The sequence below is a fragment of the Notothenia rossii genome (assembly GCF_949606895.1).
Source record: "Notothenia rossii genome assembly, chromosome: 9".
Taxonomy (NCBI): Eukaryota; Metazoa; Chordata; class Actinopteri; order Perciformes; family Nototheniidae; genus Notothenia; species Notothenia rossii.
The window spans coordinates 39,818,355-39,840,949 of record NC_136907.1 but is presented as its reverse complement, the minus strand read 5'-3'; the positions used below and the strand labels follow the sequence as shown (position 1 = coordinate 39,840,949).

Below are 22,595 nucleotides of genomic sequence, written 5' to 3'. Positions count from 1 at the left end.
GAACAAATCTGAAAGTAACATTCAGGTCCACATTCACCACACGGCGCTAACTACCTGAACTTCAGTACACACAGATTCTCTCTTGCTGAGGTGCTCTCGCAAGATTTCATGTCACGCTCTCATTACAAACGCACTGTTCATGTAGCAATACTGACATCTATTGGCAATCATCTGGAACTAATTAACACCGACACAGACAATAAACAACATCTCTAAACTCTAACTCCAATGTACAATTTCTTCCAATGAACACAAATAAAATGTTCCAAAAGTCTATTATTTTCAACTATTAATTTATCAATACTAAGTTGTTCTGAATAATATGACTGTTTATACCACAGTAACGTTGACCTTTACACTTTAAAACATTCCTCCAAATTATTTAGAGGTTTTTGTTATTTGGCTGATGAAGTCTGTTTTTTATCCAACTGAACTATGACACAGACATTATGTTGCAATAGTATTTGTCTGTATGGGCCCAAGTCAATCAGTTGGACCTACATCTCTGTTGTTTTTTTCTTTGTAAGGGACTTTAGTTATTCAGAAAGGGGAATCAGAAATCCTTTTCAGAACAGTAATCTCGGGGGATTTAGCGCAAAGCAAAAATGTAGAACATTAAAAGAGATCATCTCCCTTGAACCTGAACATGTGAAAACACAGCATGTGTGTGTGTGTGTGTGTGTGTGTGTGTGTGTGTGTGTGTGTGTGTGTGTGTGTGTGTGTGTGTGTGTGTGTGTGTGTGTGTGTGTGTGTGGGTGTGGGTGTGTGTGTCAGTGGTGTCTCTGGCAGTGACAGAAGCATGCATCCTGTTGATGTTGATCTTCCTACGGAGAAGAGTGCAAGTGGCCATCGCCCTGCTCAGAGAGGCCAGCAAGTATGAACCATGAGACACACAGATCCAACTATGTGATTAAACACACAAGTGTATGATGACGGTTGTTTTGTGTTGTTGCAGAGCCATCGGTCACATCATGTCCACGCTCTTCTTTCCAGTGGTCACCTTCCTCCTTCTGACTCTCTGCATCTCATACTGGGCCGTCACTGCAGTGTATCCTTCCTCACACAGACACACAGATTTAGAAATAAAAGTGTTCAGTACCCAGAGGCTTTCAGCAGTGTGTTGCATGTGTCTTTAACTTTCACTGTGAACAGTTACCTGGCCTCCTCAGGTGATGCAGTCTACAGAGTCATGTCACCTGATGTCAGCTGTCAGTATGCCAACAGCACCTGTAAACCTGAGGTACAGTGACTCATGCGGTAGTATAACTGTAGTAGTAGTAGTAGTAGTAGTAGTTATAGTTGTAATAATAGTAGTAGTAGTAAGGCAAGGAAAGTTGATTTATAAATCACCTTTCAACACAAGGCAATTCAAAGTGGTTTGCAAAAATGAAAAACATAAAGAGCATTAAGACATAGTGCAGCGAGGACTTCCGGTGAGCAAGGTGAGTGAGATGGCTGCTTAATTTTTTGCTCCTGATAGCGATTGGAAACCAACCCCCTTAACTCACCAATTACGGCGAGACACCCCAGCTGAATAGGCTAATTTTTTTAACTTAAAGATATCAGCTAGAAATCTCTCCAGTTAATTAATTACAATAAGGCAATTGTTTTTTGTACTACAAGTTTTCTAAAATAGCATGTTTAAATATGCAAATGACCCATTATCTCATTAAATATGTGCATATTTTAACACATTTCAGGAATTGAAATCTGAACTTTGGATAAAGCCAGGTTCAAAATTATTGTTTCATTTTGTAGTCATATTAGTAGCTAAGGCTTTTACAGAAGGGATTTTGGATATCTCTTTGTATCACTCCATAAATCAGAAAATACTGTCAACAGCCCTAACATATCAATTTTCGCCATGTTTTTAGGTATAAAATGTTATATAATTCAACCCTTCTGTAAAAGCCTTCATAATATTGATAGGAATATAACTGTCAGGTTTGCTGCATCTACGTGCTACTGAAGTTGACATTTCGAACTCGGAGTAGGAGAAATAACTCATTTGGAGAAAACGACCTTTAAAGATTGCTGTGAGGCGCTAGCTAAACTCTCCTGTTATTTGGATGACAGCTTGCGCCTCGACGCACTCCTTGAAGGTATTTCATGTTCGGGGTCATTTGTTTTTTGTATAACCTTGCTTCGTCCAAGTGACAATTGTTGTCGTTTTCTCTGTAAAGGTTTTTTTCACCGTTCTTTTGCCATTTTGAGATTTAAATTTCTAGCAGAAAGCGAACCAGGAAGTGTTTTAGCACACCACGTGACGCATCTGAACGAATCACGTTGTCAGAAATTGACACCAGCCAATGAGATTTCGTTTCTTGGTTTAAGACCCCTTTGTACTTTCACGATTGGTTGCTGATACAACAAATAAATTACCATATTTGGTTCCGATGAGATCGTGCAGGAGAAACGGAGCTTTCCTACGATATATCTGATGACATAGTGCAAACAGCGGTCGCTGTACTTTATGTTACGTTAGAATGCTAACTTTCGGTGAATTTAGGTCATATTTCCAGACGCAAATAGACAAACTATAGTAAAATAAACACTTAAATGTGTATTCTGTACGTTTTCCTTCCAAAAGCCTGAAAGAAAACATGTTATGGAATCAAAATAGCACAAAATCTCAAAATTGACCAGTGATTGAAAAAAAAAAATGTTTGCCTGCCGTGTCTCGCCTTAATATACAAATCGATGTAATTTGTATTGGAATGAGAGGGGGAAAGAGAAATAGAAGTCAAAAGAAATGTGACAAACGATAGACAGAATTCACCGGAGATGGAAGACGCTCAAAGCTCCGTTAGCTCCATTAGCTCACAACAGGACTCGGCAGACACCATGCGCTCAGTGCTCCAGGAAATACGCGATTTCAGGGCTGAGCATAAAGTGGACTTAAACAAACTTAAAGAAGAAATCAAAGGAGACATGAAATCTGAACTCGAAGTTATGAAGCAGGACATTTACCAAAAACTTTATGCGAACTCCGCGCTAACCCAGGCCCACGAAACTAGGCTGAAAGAAGCGGAGGAACGAATCGAGGAGGCGGAGACAATAAACATGGCTATGTTAGATGTGTTGATTAAATCAATGAAAGAACAGAGAACCATGCAGGGGAAACTGGTGGATTTGGAAGGTCGATCCAGGAGAAATAATATGCGCATGTATGGAGTAGGCCTACCCGAAGAGAAGGAAGGTAACTCCATGTCTGACTTTGTTGATCAACTTTTGAAAACTGAACTCGCTTTACCGGACACCAACCTACAGATACAACGCGCTCATAGAGCTGTGGCTCGCAAACCGGAAAATAATGTACCGCGAGGTCCATAGTGGTGACCTTTCTGGAGTTTACCATCAAAGAAAGGGTACTGAAAAAGGCCCGGGAAAAGAAGATACGGAAGGGTGACGTCTATCGTTTGATCACGACTATTCAACGGACGTCGTCCTGAAGCGCAAGGCGTACCTGGGAATAAAGAGGGTCCTTAAGGAGAAAAATATACGTTTCCAGACTCTCGACAGGATGCGCATTCACTGGGACTCGGGAACACGCACATACGACAGTGCGCAGGAGCTGAGGAGGAGAGGTTTCTCCGTGGAGATACCAGACCGCAGAGCAGTGGCGGCCGGCCCATAGGGGCGCTAGGGGCGCCGCCCCCCCTCTTCCCACATGTTTGATTGTTATTAAAAATTAAAAATAAATAAAAAGATATATTTAAAAAAATATATCTTTTTTTTATTTTTATTTTTAATGAACAAGGTAAATATTATATAGTTGGTATCAGTAAAATGTATAATTTACAATAAAATCTTTAAAATTGTTTTACGATGTCTAAAGTTACTGATAAGTCACATGTTTCCTGCCTGGCCACAGCGTGTACACCAACCCTCTCTCGTCCGGGCGGTAGAAAGGAGCCCTGACCCCTAGATTCCACCGGGTCCGCCTGCGGGGCGTTACGGCTACGCCGCGGTGCTCATGGCGGCCAGTCAATGGGTGCTATTCCACCACATGCGGTGCGTTACGGCTCAGAAGCCTCCCAGAAGCGCCTCGGCGCAGGGCTCCTCTAAAATTAGGATGAATCCTATTTTTGACGCGGCGCAGCCGTAACGTGAAGTCGGGCAGACAGGAAGTGGAACGGTCAGAGCATATATAGCACATATATATACACACACACAAACTAATTTTGCAGACCCTATCCCTCCATAGTCTTTCAAGTAGGAGGAGAAATGCCAGCGTTCTCCTCCGGTTTAGAGGCACTGTGTAAATTATATATATAGAATAATTATGATGATGAATGCATTTTTTTAACACTAAAATACAACAACACATCTTTGATTCATGTCATTTATAACTGGGATATTACAATTATTATTAACTTTGTCTGTACAAAGTAGCCTGTCCAGGAAATATGCCCAAATCAACAAAAACTGCGAGCCGGCAGGCAAGACGCTCCGCTTCTGAAATGCTTCTGAAACGCGCCCGGTAGAGTATGACGCCGGAGGAGGCCGGACCAAAACCGAGGCGCAGCCGTAACGCGGCGCAGACGGACCCGGTGGAATCTAGGGGTCAGCCAGAGCAGCAGCAGCCAACAAGCTGACTGTTGCTATCTGTATACTATGCCACCGAAACATGATTTCATCCAATCAGCGTCGTCAGATCTGATGCTCAAAGGGCGCCCTGTCAGCGCCATGGCTTGTGTGTCTGTGAATTGTTTAGACTCGCATCCAAGGTGACGCTACAGTAGTTGTCGAGGATGGCTGCGTCTGCAGGTGGAGATTCCGGTGCTAGTGGATCGCCGGAGCTGTAGATTAACATGTACATGCTTATTGTAGTTGTAAGGGTAATGCCTGTAGCACCATGGAGCATATGTGTGGGCTGGACCTGTATTTTACAGGAAAGGAGTGAGCAGAGGGTGGAGTTGTCGATTCTTGTTCAGTTTTCTTCCTCACCCTCTCAAACTTCGAGTTGCGCGCGCTGCTTAAGAGACACGCTACCATGGAAACTAAACAATGGTGTAGCTGTATTAAAGTCCGAGTGGAAACAGTCGTGAGTAAATCTGATTTTGTCAGAAATCGGGAGAAATGCGGGAGAAATATGACCCCGGGAGGAAACCGGGAGAGGGCAATGAAATCGGGAGTCTCATGCGAAAATTGGGAGGGTTGGCAAGTATGACACTGACACACACACGGACGCACGAACGCACGCACGCACGCACGCACGCACGCACACACACACACACACACACACACACACACACACACACACACACACACACACACACACACACACACACACACACACACACATACACACACACAATGTTTGTATTTAGTCTCCTGATTTTAAATGGGAATTAAATCATTTGAGTGTTCCCAAAGCACCAGTGTTCTGCAGTTTGTGTGGGCCTACTGTAATGTTGCACAGTTTTGGAAGATTCATAGCTAACCACACTGGAGATTATCTCATATTTTTAAGCCTCAATTTGTCCCCCCCCCCCCCCCCTCCTCTAACATCACCAGAAGTCATAATTTAAGGGGTCATTTCTCAAATATTTATTCCTGGGGAGGATCCCCCCGGACCGCCCTAGTACGGTTTGGTCCCTATTTCCATAGCCCCACCAAAAATATTTTCCACCAGCTGCCACTGCCGCAGAGATGTTCACAAGTCTTTTTTTGCAAGTCCAAGTCAAGTCTCAAGTCTTTGGTCACGAGTCCAAGTCAAGTCTCAAGTCTTTGTGGGGTGAGACTTGATCAAGTCTCAAGTCTTTGGTCACGAGTCCAAGTCAAGTCTCAAGTCTCTAAAAAATAAAAGTCTCATGTCTCTTCTGGTTGTAATAAGCCTTCTATTGTCTGCTGCTATCCAGTCTGTTAAGAATACTGCACAGCTATATCTAAGAAATTCAAAGCATTTACTGTATTATTATCACTCCTATCTATTAGCATACAGTATCAGTACTGATTAGTTGTTTGTTATATGATCACTTTAAACAGGCTATTGCAATGCAATATGAGGAAAAACATCACACTTTAGCTAAATGCAAACAACTTATAAGCAAAGTACTTCAGAATCAGAAATCAGTATCACAAATACTTTATTAATCCCCCGCAGGGAAACTGTGTTAAAAGTACTTAAAAGTAAACATTTGTTCTGTGCCATTTGCAACTAAAAAACTATTGCTGCAATAATATCTGAAATATACTGAACTGGTGATATTAAAACATGACCTTCTCCAAAAGAGATATCTACCATTTGTGAAAATTGGCACCTTTCTTCGTATGACAAAAATGAATCCTTGCATAAAAGTAAAACTCAAGGAACAAAATATGGAATATCACTGGAGTTATTGGCTATCTTGACTCTTTTACTAACAAAACAGTAACCTTTTTGTGAAAACAATTACCTGTGTTGTTTTGCCAAGAACTAAATATTTAACAATAATAAACCTGCAATAAGATCAGAATGGTTTACCTTATTCTTCTCTTAACCCTTTGGAGTCCTGGGCTAATTTGGCCGTTTTTGCATACTTTTGATTTGTCTTACTAAACCCCATTAGGAAATGTTTGGCATGTCAATATTTGGTATCTTATTTTTAAGGACAACCTCACCTATATAACCTGATAGTTATTTCTTTCATTTTGAGATACTATATGAACATTTTGGACCCAAAATCACAAAAAAACGTAAAAACAGATTTTGAAAATGATATTATTTTTCATATAGGTAACACAAACATAAACAACGAAACCATTTGAAAGCTGGAAATATATACATGGGATGTCACTATGATAATGTGAAAGTTAGATTGAGGTAGCATGAACCTATATAAAAATGTTATGAACAAATAACAGGTGTATCCATAGGCTTTTTTCCCTAATTTCTCAAGTTCTGTCAACAGTGACACAGTAGGCACAACAACAAATTTAAAAGCTTAAATAATTTACATGGGATTTCATTCTGATAAGGCAAAAGTGTTATTATAAATATAAAACACATATATATATACACATTATGAACAAAAATCTGTTTTTTCTGTCTTTATCTGTGCCACGCTTCAAAGCAGTTTCTGTCAACTACGACAAGAGGGCAACATCACAGGCTCCTCCTCCTCCTCCATGTAAAAAAACAAGCTCATTGCTTGACTCACGTTCAGAGTTCTCTTCATCATAGTTGAATCTTCAAAACTCTAAATCTATCAAACTATATCTAAATTCTCAATGTTTGTCTGTCACTTTACTTCAATCGCAGACTCCCGCCGTCTCTCTTTGTCTCCCGCCGCCTGTCTTCGTATATCTTCGTCTCTCTCCATTTCCCGCCGTCTCTCTTCGTCTCTTTTCGTCTTGCTTCGTATCACTCCGTTTACCTGATTACCTCACCCCCTCCCTGGTAAATACATCCTGTTGAGCAGAATCTACAGTTTCCAGTATTTTCCGTTTCGTAAAATGATAAAATACGGCGAAGATATTCAAATATGTGCTTCCATTTTTCATACTTTTGAAATGTATTAACTTTATATCATCGTATCTCCGTGTTTACTGGGTCTTTTTGCATGAAAGAAAGACTGGGATATAGTTTCAAGCCAGTACTTTCAACAGAAACACACGGCAATGACTGTTGTTTTTATGCGGCACCGGTTTGAACAGGTCATGTGATCTGATCATGCCGGCGTAACGGTCGACTCCAAAGGGTTAATACACACAGGCAGGGTATAGGTCACAAAACATTCACAAGCTTGTAGGTATCCTCCAGTGGCCTACTGTAAGACCTAGAAAAGTATTATGCAACAGAATGGTTACATTTCAAAAAGATCAAGCGGGACAGTGTCCTTGCACTAAGCCTGGCTCGGTGAGGGCGCATTATAAGGCCTCCGTGACTGAATACCCTTTCCACTGGTGCACTGGTGGCAGGAACAGCGAGCGCTCTCATAGCCACAAGATAGAGCCTTGGGAAGACCTTTGCATTTATTTTCCAGAAGCCTAGGCAGTCTGCTTCGTCTTCTTCACCAGAGCACACTTGGATGTAGCGAATGAGCTCGGCCTTGACAGATGATACATGGTTATCCTTCTTTTTGCTTTTCTTCCTGTAGCCAGTGAAAAGGCGTGGAGTTTTAGCAGGTGGCTCCTCACCCTTATTATTTTCTCCACTACTGCTCTCAGCAAGACTTTCCGAGCCTCAGCCAAGACAAGGTCTGAAAAAGTTTCCCAAAAATCATGGTTAGTTACAGTATTATGATGTTGACAGTGGTGATGGTTAAGTTAATGAACGATAAGTAAGTCTAAATGAGATTTTACTGATGTTATTGAAAGCGAGAAAAGATTTGAGTACCTGAACATTTGGGAGGAGAAGGAAATGTCTACAATGTATTGAATTAAGTATTAACTTGGTGCCTGAAAACTTCAAGCCATGAATGATGCATAATGTGATGATAATGCGTTTGGAAATGGTGTACATTCACCTACCCATTATCATCTCCTTCACCTCACTCTTGACTTCATCTGGTGCAAGGACATCTTGCTCTGGCCAAAAGAAGCAGAATGATGGGTCTAGTAGTGCAGACATCATGCAGACCAGTGGTCACCAACCTTTTTAAGCCCAAGATCACCGACCTCGGCCTAGGTGAAAGGCGAGATCTACCTATTGCAGAATTGAGTGAAAAAGACGGCCCAGACAGTGCTTCCAATTTGAGGCCTTTTATGGCTAATTGCATCTGAATTACTGTTACAATGAAGGCTCCATAATCAGCTCACGGCATATAGGTGCTATTTTTTTTATGAGTGGGGGGCGAACCTCACCTCCTCTAGGGGGGTCCTCACCTCTTCTAGGTCCTCACCTCCTCTAGGGGGGTCCGGGGGGATGCTCCCCCGGGAATATTTTTTTTCAAATATTGAAGTTGAAAGCATCAATCTGGTGCACTTTGAGAGCAACATGAAGAGATCTATGGATTCATCTCTCAGCACCCATATGAGACAGAACTGTAAACAGATTTTCTTTTTCTTTATGGGTATTTTTACAAATTACTCCCCTCTTAAACTGTATTCTTGTTTTACTGCCATATAGTATTTCATACCTGTTTTTCATTTATTCTCTTATTGTTTGTATAACTATAATGATCATATGAAGGTGTGCCGCGGAAATAATCTTTTGAATAATTTGTGACAAAACCGTTCAAAACACTCAGAGAGTCCTTTAGCTCACCTGAGCCCCTCAGTCTGACAGGGGAGGACTTTCCTCCAGCTTGTTGTGGAAACAGCTCCTTATGTCCGTTAGTGCAGGTAGCTAACCAGATGCTAACATCACGGTCCCCGCTAGCACCGGTCCCTCTCTCGCTCTCTCGCTCTCTCTCTCCCTCTCCTTCTCTCTCTCTCTATCACACTAAATGCGCTATTGCCACACACACACAGAGCCGAGCTTGAATGACACAAGCACGCGTGTATTTCCATGCAACTCTCTGATTGGTCTCGTGACTTGCCTCTGTTGCATTCACTGAACACGGGAAATTGCATTCCTGCCGTCCTCTCTTGTGTCATGATGAGGTTCACGTAAAGCACGGTTAATGTATGATATTATTGAGGTGTCTCAAATATACGTCAATCAAGATCCACCTGCTAACGGGGTGGTGGATGATTTTAACGGTCCGCGATCTGCCCACACCATGATCGCGATCGACCGGTCGATCGCGATCGACTGGTTGGCGACCACTGATGTAGACCATATCTCCAAATGGAAGATCTCCTGCAGGTTGAGCCGAGTCATCCATTCTGACATTTGCAAAGTTCCCCCGGAAACGGCGTTGCAGTGACTTCTGGAGAGCTTTCACAAAACCGGCCAGATGCCGAGTTGTATTCAGCATACTGTTGAGGTGGCTTTTGAGTGAAAGAACGCAAGGCAAAGCCGCACTTAGAGTCACCACTTTCTCCCCTTGTGTGAGTTCTGTTGCTTGAAGAAATGGGGCCAGAATTTCCACAAGCTCTTTCAGCTGACTCCATTCTCTTGCTGATAAGCACAGGCCTTTATGTCTTTGGGCTTCCAGAAGAATATTTAGGCTTTGAGGATCCAGGTCAGTGACTGCCTCCACAAGGCGGAGAGTTGAATTCCATCGTGTTGATACAGCAGAGGGGATGCTTCAATTGGCTCCATACTGTCCCTCAAATGCTTCTTTCAGCCCACAAGTGGAATGAAGTAAACTGCAGAATTTTGTCACTTTTGCCATTGCACTGTTCAGAGTCCTTGTCTCCTTCAGTCCATCTCACACAACAAGCTGTAATGAATGTGCAAAGCACTGTAGTCGCTGTTGACAGCAGCTGCTCTGGATAGATTCCACATCGTCCTGGATATTCTCACTTATATCCTCCCATAAGTTGCTGTTTTCCAGGTCGTCTTCAGCATCTTCACTCTCAGTTGTTGCAGAGGGGAAACAAACAGTGAAGGCTTTCCTCATATTTGCTGCATTGTCACAGATAATGTAATCTAATTTGTGTTTTATATTGAAGTTGTCACATATCTCCTCAAATGTCTCACTTATTCTTTCTCCAGTGTGTGACCCTGTGAATCGTTCACAACTTAAGAGAACTGTCTGCAGGCTTGGGCTGTTTTTCTCTATTTCCATGAAGTGGGCTGTTACCCCTAAAAAGCCACGCATGCTTCAGTCAGTCCAGATATCAACAGTCACAGACACATTGTCTGTCTTTTCTAGTTTGGATTTGATCTTGGACTCTTTGTCTGCTGCAAGCTCACTCAGACGTCTGGTTACGGTGCTTCGACTTACTGGGCAGTATCTCTCCTCTACCACTGACATGAAATTCTTGAAGCTAGGCAGACCCGGGTCATGGACGGGCTCCATGGGGCCGGGCCCGCCCATCCAGGATTTGGGCCCGCAGTTTTAATCAGGGCTGAATACAACATTTTAATTGTTTTATTATTATGTTTATGGTTGTTATTTGTAGGGCTCTGTCCTAATATTTATTTTTGTTTTAAACTATGTTGAAAGGTTAGTTTAATATCATTTTTTTTATTTTGCTATGAAATTCTTAATGAAAGGCTGCGCGCAAGACTGGTTTTTCGCTGGGTTGAGTCGTGTGGGTTTTTGAGTGAGATGTGGCACAGCAGCCTGTCAGTTTACTCTTGCTAGGTTAGTTTGGCTATTATCATTTATATTTATCTGCAACAATGGATATCAGGAAGTGGTTCATGAAAGGAATATGGCAACTCAGCGCCAGATGCAGGCACATTAGAAGAAATCATTTACGTTACCAACGAGCTAGCAAGCTAGCCAGGGACAAGGGAGGCTGGCAATCAATTATATTTTGAAGAGAAATTGACTCTCAAGCCGGCTCTCTCACAAACTCCGGCTCTGTGCGCAAGCAGACCGCTGCACACGCTATCTGCCTCGCTCAATCTCTCTCTCTCTCTCTCTCTCCATTTCTCTCCATTGCTCAACCTCACTCCACCCTATGTGCGCTCCTCAAGTTTGCCTGCGTGCTTGCCCAAGTTGGCCCAGCGTTACAAATGTGCCACAAAATCAACCAATGGATGTAGCCTATAATAAGACCGTCAACAGCCTTATGGCAACCTAAAACCCGCCTGTTTCCGTAACAACAATTCACGAGCGCCTCCCTCCCCTGTTGACAATTCAGATTTCCCCGGATATGTAAGTTTCGGGGTGGGCCCGCCCTGGTAAATCAAATGCCCGCCCAGAGACGTATGTCTGCCGCCGGGTCTGAAGCTAGGCTTGTCAATCAAAGACAGAGGCAGATTGCATGAAATGATGAGATCCTGTATTATGGATTCAGTAATGGCCTTCTGTCTGGGATGGCTCTGGCTGTATATCTGCAAACCTTTTGCCTGAGTCAAGAACGCATCAAGGCTGCTCTGTCCCTCTTCACTGGGCTGGTTTTTGATTTTGTTGAATTCAGAAAAACCTGTACATGAACGACATGGAAAATGAATTAGGCTCTTAATTATAGTAATAAGATCTGGATGATATTGCTAACATTTTTATGTGTAGCAAAGCTAATCTAATCAATCTTTTATTTCTGAATATAGAGAGGGTTGCTAAAAAAAAATACAGACGAAGTCAGAGTAACAGGAAAATATTGCTACATTATTCATGCAATAATTACTAATCATCCAATCACATTTATAGTAGGCTTCATCTGCTGGACACAAAATTAACACCATTTACCAGCCAAATGCTGGTAAATCATGCAAGTGGCTGGTACTGTATGTTGCACGCACCAGCCAAAAATAACAATGGCAATCTATTGAGTGGCTGGTAAAATTTCAACATTCACTAGGCTAGCCATTTGGCCAGTGGACAAAAATGTAAAAATTTGACCTCTGCAACCGTATTGATTAATTACACTGGGTCTCTAATGACATCTTTTAAGTCTACTATAAATAAACATATTCCTCTATCCTCTCACTCAAACCCAGTGTAATGGTAACCTGATAAACCTTTAACATTAACGTTACGTGGTCAACAATAAACCTGTAACCTGCCTATAAACCGACAGATGTATTTATGTATGTCACTATGTATTTTTCTACGTTTAACGTTAGCCAGTAGATGGTGGCAGCGGAACGTAATGATTAACGTTACCGACCTTTTTTATGTCATGTCAAGAGTTAGATGTCAACGCCACTCAACGCAAACAAGTGTGACAAGCAAACATTCACTCATCTTTTCAAATATTCAGTTACAAAGCTAGTAGCAAGCTAAGTTAACATTACATAGCTGATGCTGAGCTAAACATGTTTGCTAACCGTCCATATGCGTTAATGTGACTGACCTCTCCGGGTGAGTTTTCAAGTGCCTGATGAAATCTGACGTTGTTGCACCAGCATCCTTGATTTTAATATTGCAGACTTTGCAGTGTGCGCTCCTTTTGTTGGTGCCACCGGCGTTTTGTTTGAAGTTTTTATAGTTGAACCTAATTACAAGCGGTACAGCTGCAGGTGTGCCGCCGGTCGCCATGGTGTTACCATGAGGTAGTGCGAGAGGCGCGCACCTGCGTAATGAGGTTACCATGGTTACCATGAAAAAAAGGAAGGACGCCCGTCAGACATTTCAGAGTTTCCTCAATGTTAATACGCCAAAAATAGAAAACACAATGATTGTTCACGAGTCCCAAAACACCGAGTCCAAGTCGAGTCCGAAGTCTTTTGAGCAGGAGTCCAAGTCAAGTCTGAAGTCCCTGTGTGTGCGACTTAAGTGCGACTCGAGTCCGAGTCACAAACTCGAGTCCCCATCTCTGCCAGACCGCAACGCTTCAGAGCTGTACTTGGAAATGGAGCATCTCCACCAGACCAAGACATGGCAGCGTGTCGGAGAGAGGGGTGGAGGTGGGACCGAGACCGCGAGCAGAGTAAGGAAGAGGCTACAAGAGTATGAGCGGATCCCTCCCGAGACTAACTGATTCATATTATATATATACATATATATTCACTGTATATATTTGTCACGACTGCCGTTGGACTACTAGGATGCGTGACATTGCGTGTTTCACCTCTAGTGAGGGGCCCTCCAGGAGGAGACTTTCCCCTCTTCCTACCAACGGGGATTTAGGGTGGCGAGGAATCACCCTACCTTGGAAGTCTGCGTTTTTCTTTTTACGTTCTACGTTCACTACATGTAGGCCAGATGTTCAGGTCTGTGTAGTTTTCAGTTGTCTGGAGTTTTGTGAATGCATTTAAATGCTGTACAATAATTTAGTGGGAATGCTGTTAACAGAGTTTCTGCGATGTGGAATGTGGGAGAAGAAGAGGACCAAAATAACAGGCGGAATAATAAAGAATGTTGCTTCTGTGCTTCTACGCACAACATTCTTTATTATTCCGCCTGTTATTTTGGCCCTCTTCTTCTCGCGCATTGAACATCGCAGAAACTCCGTTTATACATCCAAATGTTCAGCTCGGTCGGGAATCGATGGCTATTACTTTTCTCATTCATAACTTTCATAATTCCAGAGATATAGCCCATAATTAATTAAATGTTTAACATTTTAACTTTAATATTGCGTAGCTTGTTAAGGCAGAGTGCGTGATGTCAGAGTTAGAGTGGAGGACAGTTTGAAATTCGCCTTCATATATATTTTTAAAACCTGCCATAATTCCCAAACCCTACACTTCTGACACATCATTTTTCATGACAAATGTAGGAAAACATCTCGTAGCTTGAAAAATGACAAATAATTAAGCAAAAATAATTAAACAAAATGCCTCTTGAGAGCATGAAGTGACAAAAACTTTCAACATGCCTCCATTAAACCCCATTGTAATTTCAGGCTGATATTTCCTCACAGCAGCAGACGAACACCTTTAGTTAAACTGCCAAAAAGGCCACATTATTAACCCGAAAGTACACAAAATGCACACTTCAGATACTCAAGGTCCTTGAGATGCCTCACGCTTTGAAATTTCACCGATATCTGTTAAAGTTCTCCAACAAAACGTTCACATGTAAGAGGTTTACCTCTCATTCAGAACAATGGAAACCTTTGATCTCTGGACACCTCGTTAGCTCAAATATAAACACCTGTGTCATGGAACAGGATGATGTCATCACTCCAACTGACATGCTCAGAGCAGCAGACTTCAGATAATGGTTAATGGTCCTGCCCTCAACAGCTCTACGTCAATTATGGGGTGTCATCATATGCCGTTTCCATCCCTCGCCATAAAAAACGATTGGTGTCACTTAATTTATGTAAATGGGATGAATAATCCAGTTAAAAGGAGCAAGGTCCTGGCTAAATTGAAAAAAGAAAAGGCTCAAGTACTATGTTTACAAGAAACTCATCTGTCTCAACAGGAGCTTGACAAATGTAAACTCTTTGGTTTTAAAAAGACATTCTATAGTTCTTACAAACCTAGCCAGAAGAGGGGAGTGGCTATCCTTATTTCAAATGCAGTTCAATTTGAACTCCATGAAGAACTTAGGGACAAAGAGGGACGATATGTATTAGTGAAAGGAAAACTTGAAAACACAGTGGTGACATTGGTCAATGTATATGCCCCCCCAGATAGTAACACATTTATTTTTAAAACTCTGTTTGACGTCATTGCATTAGAGACTGAGGGTATTTTGATATGTGGAGGGGATTTTAGTGTGGTCCTGAATCCTACCATAGACACTACAAGCCACAAAAATAACAAGAAGCACCTGACCAAGTTTGTTAATGCGTCAGTGCAGGAAATGGGACTAATTGATATTTGGAGGGAACTTCACCCCCTAGAACGGGATTATACACACTATTCAGTACCCCATTCTGTGTACTCCAGAATGTACTACTTTTTAATAAATACAGGTGAATGTCACAGGATCACAGAGAGTAAAATCGGGGTGGCAGATGTTTCGGATCATAATATGATTAGCTTGTCAATAAATCTGAATAGTAGACAAAAGAATACAGTGTGGAGGCTCAATGTGGGTGTTTTGAATAATAAGGCGACCTTGGAACAGTTAAGGGAAGAGATACAAATATATATAGAGGAGAACGATAATGGGGATGTGGACCCTGTGATACTGTGGGATGCTTTGAAGGCTGCTCTCCGTGGAAAGCTGATCGCCCTAACAGCATCACAAAAAAAGGCCCGGCTAGCCACATACAAATACAAAATAGAAACATTTAGAGAAATGGAGACAACACATAAGAGTACAGGGGATCAATTGGCATTACAACAAATTAAGGAAACACGGGGGAAGATCATTTAGATCCTCAGAGGAGAAATAGAAAAAAAGGCAAGGTTTTTAAAGCAGCCTTATTATGAATCAGGCTCAAAAGCAGCTAGACTCCTAGACGCCTGCGCTAACAGCAAGCCTCTAATACAATTTATAGAACAAGGGACCCCCAAACTAATCAACTATTATATGAGCCAGATGAGATAGAAATAATATTTGAAGAGTACTATAAGACACTCTACTCCAGGGTTCCCCAATTATATTTACCAAAGGGCCAATTTCTTTCAAGCATGACAAGCTAAGGGCCAAAATGTTATGTGTCACTAAAAGTTGTTTTACACTATTTGCAGATGTTACCTCTATTATAATTGTTGTAGTAGTGGCAGTAGTAATTAAACAAACCCTGTGTTGAGAGTAAAGGAAAAATGCATCCTTGAAACAAAATTAGACCGAAATCAAACATTTATTAACAATAATAATAAATAAATGCTTTAACAAATACAAATGATTTTGCTGTGGTCTGATGGGGCATAGCAATAAAACAAAAATAAAAAACAACAGAGTGAACTCTGATCAAATAGTCAGACAGGTCCACATCCAATTCAGCAAACACTGTAACACACACACACACACACACACTGGGAAAGACAGGAAGACAGAGAGAGAGTTTCAGTTAGTTACTTTTATAATGTCGTACCAAAATACATCACATTATTAGTTTTAACATTTTTAAATATGTGTACCGAATAATATCAGGCTGTAAATAACAAATAGTATTGTTTTTTTTTACTTTATTTTTTATATATTATTTTAATGTTGTATTCAATTTAACCAGTTTGTGGGCTGTTGTTAAAAGCCCTGCATTATCCAAGGTTTTTTCTCTATCATATTAATAATTTGTTTTGAATTACGCTGCGTAGCATTTTATTTAGGAAATGAATTTACATATAAAATATAACTATAAAATGGTTATTTTTGTCTTAATAATTATTATACCACAATAGAATTGACTAATTTCAAAAATAAATTGATGTTGTTCACTCACCAATCAGTGAGAGAAGTGAGAGGGGCGAGAGGAGACAACCTGTCTGATGTTGGGCTTGTATTCTGTTGTGGCAATCCTGAGGCACTGTCCAAGATGTGCACTGGAGAGTCTGTTCCTGTCCTGGCTTTTGATAGCATTCATTGAAGAAAATCCTGATTCGTAGATCTATGTTGAGAGGAACATTGTGAGTAGGAACATAGCAATAGCTCTGGTGTTTTTGAAACGAGCTTGGGGAACCACGTTGATCCAAAAGTCACACACTGGTGCATCCTTGTGTTGAGCTTTCAGCAACTCAGAGCTTCCCATCTCTAAGACCTCCATCTGAAGAGCTCCCTCTTCTATGGAAGGCACCAGCCTTTTGGCCTCTCCAGTCCACTGCCCGTCTGCTGACACAGAGAACGGCTGTCTGAGGAAGAGGAGGATGTCACGTGAGATTTTAGGGGAGCTTTCAAATCGCTCCTTGAAGTTTTCTGCCAGTTTTGACACAAAATCCTTCATTACTGGATCTTCCGGCATTTCATTCTTCTCGCAGTGCTTACGCAGACGTAGAAAGTGCAGCTTCCTCCCATGAATATCTCTCTCCAAAAGGTGCAGCTTTGACCGAAAAGCTTCAACCGCCTCGTACATCTCAGCAACAGTGTGGTTCTTGCCTTGCAGCTGCAGGTTAAGGTGATTTAGATGAGACATGATGTCACACAAAAAAAAATTAACATCTGCTATCACCTTGGTGTCAGTTAAAAAGCTCAAAAACTCATGGGCTTTTTGGCTCTGCAGGCTTGATAAGAACGACACCAGTTCATCACGCAGGTCGCACACCCTCTCCAACACACGGCCCTTGCTCAGCCAGCGAACATCGTTGTGTAGTAAGAGATCCTTGTGTTCAGATGACCTTTCCTCTAGCAACGATCTAAAAAGGCGATGCTGCAGACTAGGGCTCTCACGCACAAAGTTAACCAGTCTCGTCACAGTATCCATCGTTTCTTTCATTTTTCCACACAGTTTTGCGCACAACACTGATTTGTGAATGATGCAGTGAAATGTCAGAAGCGCCGGGTTAACGGTGGAAAGCCTGCTTACCAAGCCTTTGTGCTTTCCAACCATCGACGGAGCCCCGTCAGTTACAACAGAGACGATTTGACTCACATTCAAACCATTCTTTTCGAAGAACTGTGTCAGCTCGTGGAAGATTATTTCCCCGGTCGTGTGCCCGGGCAGAGTAAGCAAACACAGCAGCTCTTCCCGGAATATCTTCCCATCAAAAAATCGTACGAACACAGACAGCTGTTCCATGTCGGTTCGGTCACAGGAGGAGTCTATGGCTAAGGATATAGCCTCTGTTTTCTTCAAATCCGTGAGTAGACTGGAAAAACACTCCTCCGGTAAAACCTCTACTCTTCTGGTTGCCGTGTTAGCCGACAGCGCCACCTGCTTTAATAGCTCTACAACCTTTTTTTGTTGTTTTTCATCATGATTTAAAACTTCATGAGCCATGTCTATCGCACACCGTTTAATTAACTCAGCATCAGCAAACGGCTTCTTGGCTCTAGCAAGCGTCCAAGAGACGTGCAATGAGGCAGCTGATTCGCTCTCTTGTGCCGATGTTGTTTTCGACATTGTGGAAACAGAGTGCTTGTATGATGCAAGCAAACCTGCTATCTTTTGTGTGCGCTGGTCGGATTTCTCTGGATAGTTAGCATTAAAACTGGCAGCATGAATAGAGGTGAAGTGCCGCTTCAGGTTGTCTGATTTGATTACAGCTACATTCTGCATGCAAATCAAACAAGTCGGTTTAGCATTGACGTGGTCCGGTAAAGAAAAACAATACTTCTCAGTCCAGTCAGTTTTGAACTGACGGTTCTCCTGGTCTACTTTCCTCTTCTTAGCAAATTCCATCCTGGGTTTGAGTTGTCCACGGCCCGTTAGTGTCATGTTGGTCAATCGCTGGGCTGGGATGACAGGCGGCTAGCTGGCGAGCTATTGTTTATATGTGTTTGCCGCTATTCCAGGTGGTGACGAGTAAGTCAAGCCCGCGAAGCACGTCTTGCATATGCACACTGTGTGGTTCGGGGCCATCTTCGTGCGAAATTCACAATTCCATATTCGTGTGTCCATCGGGTGTCAATTTCGGGACAGTGTGACAGGGGCTTAAAACTTTCACGAAGGAGCTAACACCTCTGCTTCTGTCTTGTTTTAACTGGACTCTTAAAGAAGGCAGGGCTCCCCCATCTTGGAGGGAAGCAATTTTTTCCATTTTGCCTAAGGAAGGCAAAGACAAAGACCACTGTAAAAACGATAGGCCAATTTCTCTTTTAAATGTGGACTACAAGCTGTTTACCTCAATGATCTGTAAAAGATTTGAGACTTTTATACCAGATACCAGCATTCCAGGCAGTGAAGAGTGTGTGGCAGAGAAACTCCCTCTGGAGGAATTTTGGAACTTTGGGATTTTAGCCTTTGCAGACCATTTACATGCACAAAAACCTGTATAAAAAGCTAAATAAGGTCCTTTTTATGAGATATATTCATAATGCCTAGAGCTACTTAAAGCCAGTAAATGCTTCTGTTCTCTGTCAGAGCTTCAACAGAAGCAACGTCTCCACGTCAGCCTCATGTCAGGGCTCTCAGTGTCTGTTCGCCTTCTACGGGGGGGAGACGTCCTACCACCGACACCTCTTCCTGCTGCAGCTGTCCAACCTGCTGCTCTGCCTCTGGCTCATCAACTTCAGCCTGGCTCTGGAGCAGTGCACGCTGGCCGGGACCTTCGCCAGCTACTACTGGGCCAGGAGGAAACCTCAGGACATCCCCCCATGTCCCCTATTCTCCTCGTTCAGCAGGGCCCTCAGGTCAGGACCCAGAACACGCTGATTCAGCGTCTGTCAAACTGTTTAATCATTCCCCAGATAGTCATATATAACAGTGTAACAATGCGTTCAATAGGTATCACACCGGGTCTCTGGCATTTGGAGCTCTGATTCTGTCGGTTGCACAGCTGGTACGGATCATTCTGGAATATGTGGAGCAGAGACTAAAAGGTGACACATTCATTTTTGTATATACTTTCACATATCATTTTTGTCATTGAAATTGTTAATGTATTCATTTTATTATGTTCTTAATCTTTTAATTTAGTAAGATTGGTAAAACTTCCTTCACGCTCCTATACTGATAGTTGCCACAATACAATTTGTGGTGCAGGAACAAGACACTACAGAGCATGCTGGGTATGCTGGCTGTTCACTGATTATCTCATGCTTCTTTCTTCTACACAGATGAGTATACCTCTGTCATATCATGCCATACTCTAAGTCACATGTGTCAATAACAAGGCCCGCCGGCCAAACATGGCCCTCTGCAATATTGAATCTGGCCCTCCTGTCAATCCTGGTCATCAATTTAATGTGGCCCGCGAGCTTGTGTCTGTGACAATGCAACGCTGAAACACAAGAGGGCGCTGTCGCACGTCTCACTACGTCAGTAACGGCCGAGTAACCTTCTCTCAAGGTACGCTTTGCAAAGGAGATTGAAAGCTAGCATAAACAAACGATGGCGAAAAAACAAAAAGTAGACAAAGATTATCGACATTTTCAGGAGAGGTGGGAAGCTGAATACCTGTTTTGTGAATTAAAACAAAAGCCAGTGTGTCTCGTATGTCAAGAGTCGCTGGCAGTGTTCAAAGAGTATAACATCCGCAGACACTCCGAAACGAAACATGGCGAGCAATATGCTAACATGTCCATGGAGCAGCGGCTGCAGAAAGCCAAAGACTTGAAACGCAACCTTCAACATCAGCAAAGCATGTTCACCCGCATCAGTAGTGAAAGTGAGGCTGCTACCAAGGCAAGTTTTATTATTGCAGAGGAAATCGCAAAGGCTAGCAAGCCGTTTAGCGAGGGAGAGTTTATTAAAGACTGCCTTGAAAAAGTGTGCAGCGTTGTATGCCCTGACAAGAAGCAGGCATTTTCAAACATCAGCCTGTCCCGTAATACTGTGGCTAGTCGCGTTGATGAACTGGCCTCCGATGTAGAGAGCCAGCTAAAAACAAAAGCCAAGGACTTTATTTCATATTCACTAGCTGTAGATGAGAGTACAGACAGGACGGACACAGCCCAGCTGTCCATATTCATCCGCGGGGTTGACAGTCAGCTGTCCGTCACTGAGGAACTTTTAGACGTGAAACCGATTCACGGGACAACAACGGGAAAGGATATTTTCACCCAAGTGGAGCAGAGCGTGAACAAGATGGAGCTACCCTGGAGTAAACTTGTTGGACTGACAACGGATGGTGCACCGGCGATGTGCGGGGAAGTTCGGGGTTTGGTCGGTTTGACCCGAAAGGCGATGGGGGACACAGGAGAAAACTTGGTAGTTTACCACTGCATCATCCACCAAGAAGCCCTCTGCGGTAAGGTGTTGGGCATGGAACATGTCATGACTGTTGTGACTAAAACTGTGAACTTTATTCGTGCACGGGGCTTGAATCATCGGCAGTTTAGGGCTCTTTTAGAGGAGGAGAACTCCGTGCAAGAGGATCTGCCCTATCACACAGAGGTGCGCTGGTTGAGTCGGGGGAAAGTGCTGAGGAGGTTTTACGACACCCGCACTGAGATTGCTCGTTTCATGGAAAGCAAACAGAGGCCCTTCCCCGAGCTTGAGGATGAAAAGTGGCTGGGCGACTTGGCGTTTATGTGTGACATTACTGAGCACCTCAATTCACTGAATGTGAAACTCCAGGGAAGAAAGCAGCTGATCACAGAGATGCGGGACTCCGTGAAGGCATTTGAACTGAAACTGCGTCTGTGGGAGGGGCAGATGCGTAGAGGTAATTTGACCCACTTTCCTACCTGTCAAACAATAAGCGCCACCGTCACCATTCCACTCCCGACCCAAGTGTATGCTGACAAACTGAACACACTCAAAGAGGAATTCAGCAGGAGGTTTGCTGATTTTGAATCACAGAAATTCAACATTGACCTGTTCGCAAATCCTTTTGCAATTGATGTCGACACTGCCCCTGAGCACCTGCAATTGGAACTCATTGAACTGCAATGTAACAGCGCTCTGAAGACCCAGTACCAGTCAGTCGGGGCTGCTGAGTTTGCACCTCTCCTCCCTGAATCTGTGCCAGAGTTGCGTCTTCATGCTGCACACATCATGTCCATGTTCGGGAGCACTTACTCGTGCGAACAGATGTTCTCTATAATGAACTTGAATAAGACATCCCACAGATCCCGGATCACTGACCAGCATCTGACGTCGGTATTGAAAGTGGCCACAGCAAAGGACATTAAGCCTAGAATAGATGAGATCATCTGTAAGAAAAGGTGCAGAGTGTCTGGTAAAAGTTAAACTACAATGCATTTCAGATAGGCCTTGTTGCACTGACTATTTTGTGTTATCACAGAAAACATTTGTTGTGTTGAAAGATACAGTAGTTGTCCTAATGGTTTTGTTTAATTGTGAACTATTTTGTTATAAACTGAACCTACTGTAGGCTAGACTGCTAATGTAGTTTGTTTAATTGTGCACTTCTCTTTTTTTTTAAATTATTATTATCTTTAAAAACAGCATTGTTTTTGCACTTGATGCTATTGACAGCACTTTCATCTTATTTTGCTGATATAAAGAATTATCCACAAATATGAAGGGGGAACACACTATTTTTATTTTATTTAATCCACCTGCTAGCCTAGTTCTAAACATATTTGTTATGGTCCTGTCATCCATGTGCCCTCTCCTGGCAGGTTCTCGCCAGTCATGTGTTTGGTTTGATTGTGAATAAACACGCCAGTTTGGCTGCATTGACGTTATCTCTGAGTCATGTATATGAGTTGTAACCATAACAAGAATCACTGTAATGAATGTCATGGCCCCTG

General features: G+C 42.6%; 1 protein-coding gene across 1 annotated transcript in view; it reads left to right on the top strand.

The window, feature by feature from the left end:
* The window catches only part of LOC307019867 (choline transporter-like protein 5-A), a 79,086-nt gene that overhangs the window by 39,697 nt on the left and 16,794 nt on the right, over positions 1 to 22,595 (top strand). Inside the window, 5 exon segments of the mRNA XM_079650968.1 lie at positions 775 to 874; positions 956 to 1,048; positions 1,153 to 1,240; positions 19,297 to 19,565; positions 19,660 to 19,754. Coding sequence (XP_079507094.1) covers positions 775 to 874; positions 956 to 1,048; positions 1,153 to 1,240; positions 19,297 to 19,565; positions 19,660 to 19,754 — 645 coding nt within the window.